This window comes from Lytechinus variegatus, chromosome 4 (genome assembly GCF_018143015.1).
Source record: "Lytechinus variegatus isolate NC3 chromosome 4, Lvar_3.0, whole genome shotgun sequence".
Taxonomy (NCBI): Eukaryota; Metazoa; Echinodermata; class Echinoidea; order Temnopleuroida; family Toxopneustidae; genus Lytechinus; species Lytechinus variegatus.
In genome coordinates, this window is record NC_054743.1 from 26,643,252 (window position 1) to 26,652,875 (window position 9,624).

General features: G+C 34.9%; 1 protein-coding gene across 2 annotated transcripts; it reads right to left on the reverse strand.

Annotated features, from left to right (window-relative positions):
* On the reverse strand, nt 1-4,086 carry LOC121412623 (histamine N-methyltransferase A-like). Of its 2 annotated transcripts, none has more exons than XM_041605402.1 (4): nt 3,881-4,086; nt 2,867-2,998; nt 1,838-2,041; nt 1-1,206 (listed from the first exon to the last, which is right to left on the reverse strand). In XM_041605402.1, the coding sequence occupies exons 1-4, from the start codon at nt 4,074-4,076 to the stop codon at nt 842-844; spliced, it is 897 nt and encodes a 298-aa protein (XP_041461336.1). In that variant the 5' UTR covers nt 4,077-4,086; the 3' UTR covers nt 1-841. The 2 variants fall into 2 exon arrangements, with proteins under 2 accessions (XP_041461336.1, XP_041461337.1); XM_041605403.1 differs by lacking the exon at nt 3,881-4,086 and adding an exon at nt 3,646-3,724.
* Between the last annotated feature and the right edge of the window lie 5,538 nt (nt 4,087-9,624).

A 9,624-nucleotide genomic window follows, 5' to 3' on the forward strand; every position in this document is an offset into this window, starting at 1 on the left:
CCCACACACACACACACACACCATTCTACATGGTACCGTCCATTTAGGTGATGAATATTAAGGACGCTATGCCTCCCGGTTGGACTCGAACATACAACCCTTTATTTACAAGGCGAGACTCAGAACCACTAAACCACAACGCTTCCGTACAGACGCGATTACGGTAACAAATTTCCATGGGGGGTGGGAGGCGTGTTAACAAATATACATACATCAACATACTTTGGCAAAGTCCCCGAAACCTTCTCATTCATGTACGCCCGGAAAATGGAAAATGTTATGTAATCCAGCGTATATGTTCAAAAGTATTACATAATATGACTAACCCACGTCATTGGATGTGAAGTCATCACAATCACTTTCTAGTCGACAATTTTATCAGAAGCTGATGTTGAAGAAAATGGGCAGCGAGTTGGCCGCAAAGCTCAGATATACAGTTATTATTTTCACAATTCAGGGGGCCAGCAAATTTTTATCCGCCCTCATAGGGTAGCTATGGGCTCGGCGGGGGGGGGGCATGACATTCCACCCCCTGCATAGACCGGCGAACTAAACAGACGTAAGAAATGAAATAAAGCAAGAAATAAACAACTTTTGTACAATATCATCTGATTAATGACCAAATGTCGCAAAGTTTACAATCAAAGAAATCATCGAAGCTGTTTGCCACTTGAGTCAAAGGTCGGGATATCATGTCTAACATTTGACGTTCTTTACAGGTAAGGTCACAATAGGTCATTTAGGCCTATATTAGGCAGAAAGCAAGAAACCCGGTGGCTTAAAAAAATCAGTAATTTTTGTTTATGATAAATCATGAGTAGGGCATGTTATTTTTGTGTTATCATTTAGCGTTCTGGATAACAAATGTTTTCCATGGGTTCATAAATTGAACAGTCCCGTCATCTGCAAGGTGGCAACATTCCGGTGATTTCAAATAAGAGATGACGTCATCACAGAGCTGCGCAGGTGCAGTGCTCCGGAAGTCGATCGTATGCGTCAGGAAGTCGAGTATGTGATTGCCCTCGGCAGATGACTCGTCGAAGACGGAGCTGATGTCGGCCGATGATGACTGCGCATGGACGTCGTACGGGAGACCAAGGGTCTTTAACGATCGTTCAACGTCGGAGCTGTTCACAACTGTGATGTGAGGATTGTGTTCGATAATGACCGGGAAATTTTTGATGAATTTCGTGTTGCTGGATTGGTCTGAAAGAAAGTAAATATAAATCTATAAACGTAAAAATCAATATAGCGGAGGGAAAGATTAAAACGATAATGCTATAAACATTATGTAAGCCGCCAAAATACGAAGAATAGGCACAATGGCAATGAAGTTTGATACAATATACGCCTGTATGTAATATTTTTTTTAGTAATGATATGATCGACTTATTTGATTTGGTCTTGACAATATTTTTATAAGCCCTGTATTGTATGACTTTGGACTTAGCTAAGTGTCAATTTGCCTGTCCCTGTTTCTATTTTGTTTGGCATTTATACTTTTTATTTTATTCTCTTTTTTTCTTATCTATCTGGCCGGGTATATTAAAAAAAAGGCTTTTTATAATATCGAATTTGCAATAACAGTTTAAGCTCCATTTGAATGGCTGATCGCAAGTTTGTTAAGGAAAATTTGGATTAAAAAAAAAAGAAATCATGAAACTGGATCCTTCATGTTGTTTTCACCTCATATCATTTTCGGGTTATTTTCTAGATCTTCTTTTCAATATTATTGGCGGGGTCAGTATATATTGATGAATGCATGTCATATTCGACAATTATCTGCAACTAAATAATATGCAACAACAATCCAATTTCTTGATTGTTTATAGTTTACCAGTTGTGACGGCTATCATCAACACGCCTCCGTCATCGAGCAAGCCATGAAAGAATCGTATGGTGTCTTCCATGTCACTGGCGTAATACAATGAATGCACCGCGCTGATGAAATGAAAATTATTCGGCTGTTTGCCCCCTTTCTGTTCTTCATGATCTTTCTGAAACGTCTGCATCGTCTGCTCCTTCCAGTCAAATTGAATATCTGGGGAGAATAAGAGGAATTTATACAGAGAGTGGCGGCACCCTGCAGAGGGGGGGGGGGGCAATGGGGTATCAACCCCCCCCCCTTGCTGACCAGAAATTTTGAACAATTATGAAAAGATTGTAAGGTATATATAGTTCGCCCTTTACCTCATTTTTTTTTCTCTTTTCACTCCTCTTGTCCCCTTCCCTCCAATATTGGAATTAAAGTAAACTTGTAAACAATAGAATAAAATAGCAAGCAATAATGTAAGTAATTGTAACGTGAAACTGTGACACCGAAGCATATGGCGAGTTTTATAGTAAAATATAAGAATTATACTCGACGAATCTTTTTTGGCAATTTATATCGATGAAGAAGTTGTGGAGGAAAATAAATAGGGAAGAATAGAAGGGGAGGAGGAGGAATATGAGGAAAATAAGACGAAAACGGAAAAGAAGAAGTAGAAGTGGTACTTCTACTATTGCTACTATATATAGTATTATTATTATTATTATTAGTAGTAGTAGTAGTAGTTGTATATTGGTGGTGGTTGTTTAGTAGTAGTAGTAGTATACTGTAGTAGTAGTAGTAGTACTGGTACTAGTAGTAGTAGTAGTAGTAGTAGTAGTAGTAGTAGTAGTAGTAGTAGTAGTAGTAGTAGTATACTGTAGTAGTAATAGTAGTACATGTAGTAGTAGTACTGGTACTAGTAGTACTAGTAGTAGAAGTCATGGTAGTTGTTGTTGCTGTGGTAATAGTGGTTTGTTATAGCCAGGTAAAGGCAGTAGTAGTAGAAAAAAGTATTGATAGCAGTAGTAAATAGTTAAAACTTCGGAACCATACCTTTGATCCCATCTTCCGTTAAAAGAAGAGATTGGTAACGCTGGATGAAAGATTTCGCTGGTTCAACAACGGTATGATGGATGCATTTGTAACGCATCGAGATTTGCCGGAGCAGCGAACTTTCAAATTCACCTACAAACAGAATTGTTATTGTTGTTGTTACTTGTAATGATTGAATTGATATCATTATATGATAATTGTGATCAAATATGATGGTAGAATTTTCATTTTCTAAAAATTCTGAATGTCGAAAAGTCTTTAATATATATTTGTTTTTATTATCTGTGAATAAAATCAATCTCAAATCAATCACAATATTGACGAGATATAAGAAACAATCATATGATAGAATAGCAACAACAAAATAATATTCTTAAAGGGGGTAGTAGAATGTCGAAAAGTAAGAAATACATCAGAAACATTTAAAACAAAATAGTGAAATGCATTAGTGCCTAAAAGAATATCTTGCGCCCCCCTTTTTTTTTTGCTTGATCAGAATCTTAACAGAACACTTAACTCTTTTGGTACGTCAGTTTGATGGAATTAAAGCACAATCATAGCATAATCAGTTCCTTATGAATTTAATTTTTAGGTAAATTTACTAAATTATACAATTTTATTATTATACAATTGTTATTATTATTATTATACAATTTCGTCTGAAAAATACGTGGTGGATTGCATAAAATGAACACCATGGGAGGGGGGGGGGGGTGAGTCTCTCTTAATGCTCTTGGCTCGACAAATTAGATGTTAAAAATACACCACCATTAACTCACCCGTTCCGCTACCTATACCGAGTGAGAAAAATGTATTGGCAGATTTATTCAGAATTTTCGATTGCATTTTATCGATGACGAGTCTAGGTGTTCAAAACACACCGATACATTAACTCACCCGTTCCACTACCTATACCGAGTGAGAAAATGTATTGCCAGATTTATTCAGAATTTTCGATTGTATTTTATCAATGACGAGTCTAGGTGTTCAAAACACACCGATACATTAACTCACCCGTTCCGCTACCTATACCGAGTGAGAAAAATGTATTGGCAGATTTATTCAGAATTTTCGATTGCATTTTATCAATGATGAGTCTAGGAAAGACTTGTTCTGCCCAGGCTCTATCCACTTCTGTTTTTTTGCATTTTCGACAGAAGAGTTGAAAGATTTTCTTGTAGTAGTCGCCGTTCGTTGTTATGCTTCTCATTTTTCCCAGTTCTATAGTGAAAATAAAAATGAAATGAAATACATAAATGGATAGATATTGGATAATAATTATGAAGGGGTGCAACATATTATGCAATTAAACAAATCATTATTGTGTAATCAGAAAATCAACCTATTGATCCAAATGGAAATGAAATGTCGGTTACAGCAAACTGGTCTGGGTTATACTTTTGCGTCGGTTTCATTTTAGAGGTTGATTTGAATCAAATAGGCTTTCATTACATTGTATAATGATGATAACGATGCCATTCTATTCATCCATCATGCCCAAGGTAGCCACTGGCGCACAGGAGGGATGGGGTGGGGAGCCATGCAGCCCCCGGAAAAGAAATCAACTATGATTTATTTTTAATGGATATATATATATATATATATTGTAAAGAAATGGATGAAGAGAACAATGGTAGGTGTAGCTTAAATCAAGGTTCCCCAGAGCTATCTACCCTTTGGAAAAATTGGTGATGCCGAAAAAATGTCTCTGCCGGAAATCGAACCCGGGCCCCCAGCTTTGAACGCCGGTGCCTTAACCACTAGACCACAGAGACGGGTTAGTGGCTAGGGTGAGCCCGATCCGATTGACCGTCAGATAGACAGATTTTCGACACTATACCAATTATATTTTCCTTTGTCGGGTGAAGGTGAGTTTTGAACAATGACAAGCCGCCATGCCTCAGCTGGATCAAAGCTATTGCTTTGATACAGTACATGTATGAGAGAAGAAATACAAATGTGTAAATGTGTGTATATATATATAAATATATATAAATATATATATAAATATATACAGTGATATTTGAATTTTCATTAATTTATTTATTTTTCCCCTGGATTTCCTTTTTACTAATATCAAGTAACACATTCAAAACTGAAAATCGACCCAAGTAGGTATAATGGATTTACGATACTTTCTCATATCGCATTTTAATGTATAGGAAAATTCACCTCCTAGCACTAAACATAGACATGGGAAGAAGTTCATATTCCTAAAGGCATTTGAGTTTAATAAGTAATTCTACTTACCTATACTTCTTCCCGAAATCTAGAGCAAAATAAGAATTATCGGGTTTAATTTTGTAACACCAACTCAACAGAATTGTACAATCTTAGTTTGGCAGAGAATATTAAGACGATAATAACAAGTCTTCTTAACGCCAATGCTCGGCTCCTGCCCATGCTCAATATGCTATAGGCCTATACATCTTTATAGGTGGTATGTCAGAACTTTGCTCCCGCGGTCAAAGGTCAAGTTCGACGACGTTATCGGGTGAGAGGCTCACAAGAAGAGGCCAAAGAATAAATGCAAAACAAGTATTTGATCCGATAACCGCACTTGATGAATAGTTTGTTATTCATTAACGTATAGATTCAGTGACCAATGCATTTTTTTAGATTTCTCAATGTGCTTATTCCACAACAGAAATATCAATATAAATTGTAACTCACGTCTATCATGCCTATAGAGCCTTTTATCAATGAGGCCGCAGTGTGTTATATTGCTTTTTTTTGTTTCAATATTTGAAAAATATTTACTGTGAATGACGTTCATTTTACCGTTTTATCAGCTACTATATATAATTTCATTTATAGAGATCTGAATGAAATAATTTTCATTAATCTACATAATCATAGTTCTATATTTACATACTCATAACTGTAAATTGCATTCAATTAAATTCCATTCTAAACGTCAATTTCCTTCCTACGCATTACTCTAACTCTCCTTCTCAATATCTTGTTCAGCATGATGATGAATATCATACACACCTAAAGCTCGCAGGGTTAGACAAATCTTTCAACAACCTCTTCGGCAAAGCCGAATATCAACATTCACATTTATCATAATGTACGTTCACCAGACTGCTACACTATTGTATGATAACCAAATAACGTTTTGCATGGTAATACTTAACTCAATAATGAAATGAAATTATCACGATCATAAAATATTCATTTTAGTCTTGTTTATAATACAAAAAATCGAATCACAAACAAATCAGACCAGATATTATTCAGCAAATACGCATTCAAAAATATGAATATATAGATTGTGAAAATATGAAATATGAAATATCTTATATAAAACTTATTCCACAATGTCATCGCGACACATTCCGTAAATGTGTTGATGTTATGTTTTGCAAATGGGCTTTGTATAATTTACTTATCAGTAAATCAGGTAAGATACAAAAGACGTAAATCTTGAGCTTTAGTGTTCTTTTTGGGTTGGTAATCCCATGACCATAATCATAAATAAAATCAGTACATCCCTGGCGAAGGGTGATTATGATGATCAATTTTCATTGAAAACCAACTAAAAAGAATCAAATGGACAAAAACAGTTTTTCTTGACATATACATGTATAGAAGCATAGGTTCTAAAAATCCACCTTCACATTCGATTTTGTTTGTTTTGAATAATATTTTAATTTTCTTCCTCTTTAAAATCAATAAGTTTACAATCACAATTCATATAATAAAGATTCTTTGCATGTATACAATCAAACAAATGAATATATCAATGAGATTACAATTTTTTTAATGATTACAAATGAAATTAAACTGCCAAATTTCTCTTCTATAACAATGTGAAAGCAGAGGAAAAAACCCATATCAAACGACAAAATAACAAAGAAAAAAAAACTTTGTAAAGGATGACTTTTTTCCCTGAATAGAATAGAAATAATCTCTTTTGCACATAATAATTGTAAAATAAATAAATTTTAAAAGGGATAAAATATTATTTCAAAGGTTAATAAGAGGAAGATTATTATCATAAAACATTCCTATACACACTCACCTAAACCCCCATACCCCCTCCCCCTCATCTCTCTCCCCAAACACTCACACAAGCTCACTTCAACTCACCATCACCCACAGCTCCCCCCCCCCTCTTCCAAGTCATAGAACTCACACATCCATCTACACACGTACACCCACACACGATGCATCCGGCTCTGGTACAACTATCTGTATTTGAACAAATAAACAACACAAAACAGAAATAACATGAAGCAACCAATACATCCATGGTATTAAGAAAGGTGTGCATTGATTTGTTCCCATTTCCTTAAGTGCATCCCCAGCTTCCCTTTTTTAAACGCTATTTGATATTCCATGTCTCTAAACTCTTTAACCAAATGTGTCACTTTCTGTACGGTTGGCAATATTCCTTGTTTTCTTGAACTAAAAATAATATACTTGATTAAGAATATAATACAGTTTATTAAAGCTACCCTTGTAGTATTTCTAGATATCCCCATGAAAATTGTTTTCCAATTGTCAGCGCCAAGTTCATTCAGTTGAAATATTTTACTCATCTCTTCCTATAATTGCTTAACTTCAGGACAATGAAAAAATAAATGTTGGTAAGTCTCAACTTCTTTTTTTACAAAAGGAGCACAAATTATCTGTCTCAAAACCAAATTTAAAAAGTTCCCTTTTCATGTACACAGCCCCTTTTAATTGTTTGTATTGAAATTCTCTGTGTTTATTGCATAGCATTGCACATTTCAGTCTCAGAAATACTTCTTTCAGTTCCCCCATTCCCAAATTATATTCGGTTTGCCCATCTGTAACATGAAATACATAATCAATTTGAAAATTTTCAATGAAGTGGTCATATATCCGTCTAGATTTTATATCACATAGTTTCTGAACATGCCCACATATCATCAATTGAATTTCAAAGTTGTCTGTATCCATTTCCATAAAATCACCTTGTATCCACTCTTCTGTTATTACTGAAAATATCTTTTGAATTTTGAGCAAGTTTTCAGATGAAAATTTTAGATTATACCAATATGACTGGTCTTAATTGACCTCCAACTATTATATCCGAGACCTTAACTATACCTTTCTGAAATAATTCAATATAAAAAGGTCTTATTATTGAGGCATATACGCTTGTTATTAAAAATAATGGGATTACTTTTCCCTCCAAAATGTCTACACTTATCCAATTCGTGCCATGCCTTCAACATATCTTTGTAAAATAATGGTATTCCTTTCAAATTCATTCTACTCGTATCATAATCACACAGAAATATGATTCGACCACAGAAATATGATTCGAATGAACCCATTTTGAGAAGTATAGCCCCTCTTAGACAAGAAGTGTGCATTAATAGAGAAGATGTACCACGAACAAAATAATCATCTCGCGCCTTATTATTTTACATTTACAACGAACAATAAAAACATATTGATTATATAACCAATTACTTATTCATTTATTGGTATATATGCACATAAAAATTGGCCAGCAGCACATGCTGAAAGCGTCAATGGTCAATTTACAAAAAATCATGAAGTACAAATATACAAATATAACAAAGCAAATGAACAAAAACGTAGTTACAGTATCAATTTTGAATCATTTTTGTTTGTTAATTCAACTTTTAAATAAATTGCTTTAGACTTTTTCTACTTATTAATGAATTCGTTTGATTTTATTTGATAACCGAATCACTTATGTATTTATTAATTTGTATAAAAATTTATATGATTTCTCTATAATTCCGTATACGTGTGCTGTAAAAAATACATTGTTTTGTAGCCCAATTGTACAGTAATAGAATTAACGAAAGATTAATTAAATTATAAATGTGATGTAAAAGCTGCATTTTTTACGGTTAATCCATTGACGTAACAGTGGAAAATCGCGACCATCAAATTGTACCCTTAATAAGGTAAATTTCTGGGCAGCTTTCTGCGCGACTTCCCATCGTGTACAATTTTAATGTCTATTGTAGATTAGCATTTCACCGTCAAATTTGGTCTTTCTTACATTCATCGCATTCCAGGAGCACTCGAAAAAACTATTGTCAAACAGCAGAATTAGATTTATTTGCTATTATATTTTTTTCAATAATTGCACACGTTAGTTGCAATAATGCATATAGCATTTTAAATTTCTTTGATGCAAGAGCAATGAAGATAATCTCCGAACTTCCATATAAGGTAGGTAAGTCGCCATAGACCAATCAGCCATGTCATCGGTCAGGCACTCATGCATGAGCACACCCTCACGCCATACACACATCTCGACTTGGAAAAAACACAGTGTCTCACAATGTATGCCACAGTATGTTCACAGTGTGGAACACATTGTAAATCAACCTTCATATTTGAGCATTTCAACACACTTTCACTACATACACATATCCCTACTGGAAAAAACACAGTGTGTTTACAGTGTGGAACACAATGTGAAATCACCTTCACACTGTTCAATTTGAGCATTTCAACACTTTTTCAGTACATACACTTATCCCTATTGAAGAGAACACGCTGCCCAACAGTGTGTTCACAGGGTGGAACGCAATGTGGAATCCCCTTCACATTCTTAAATTTGAGCATGTCAACACACCTTCACTCCATACACACATCCCTACTGGACAGAACACAGTTCCCCACGGTGTGTGCCACAGTGTGTTCACAGTGTGGAACACAATGTGACTTCACCTTCACGTTGTTAAATTTGAGCATTCCAACACACCTTCACTCCATACACATATCCCTATTGAAGA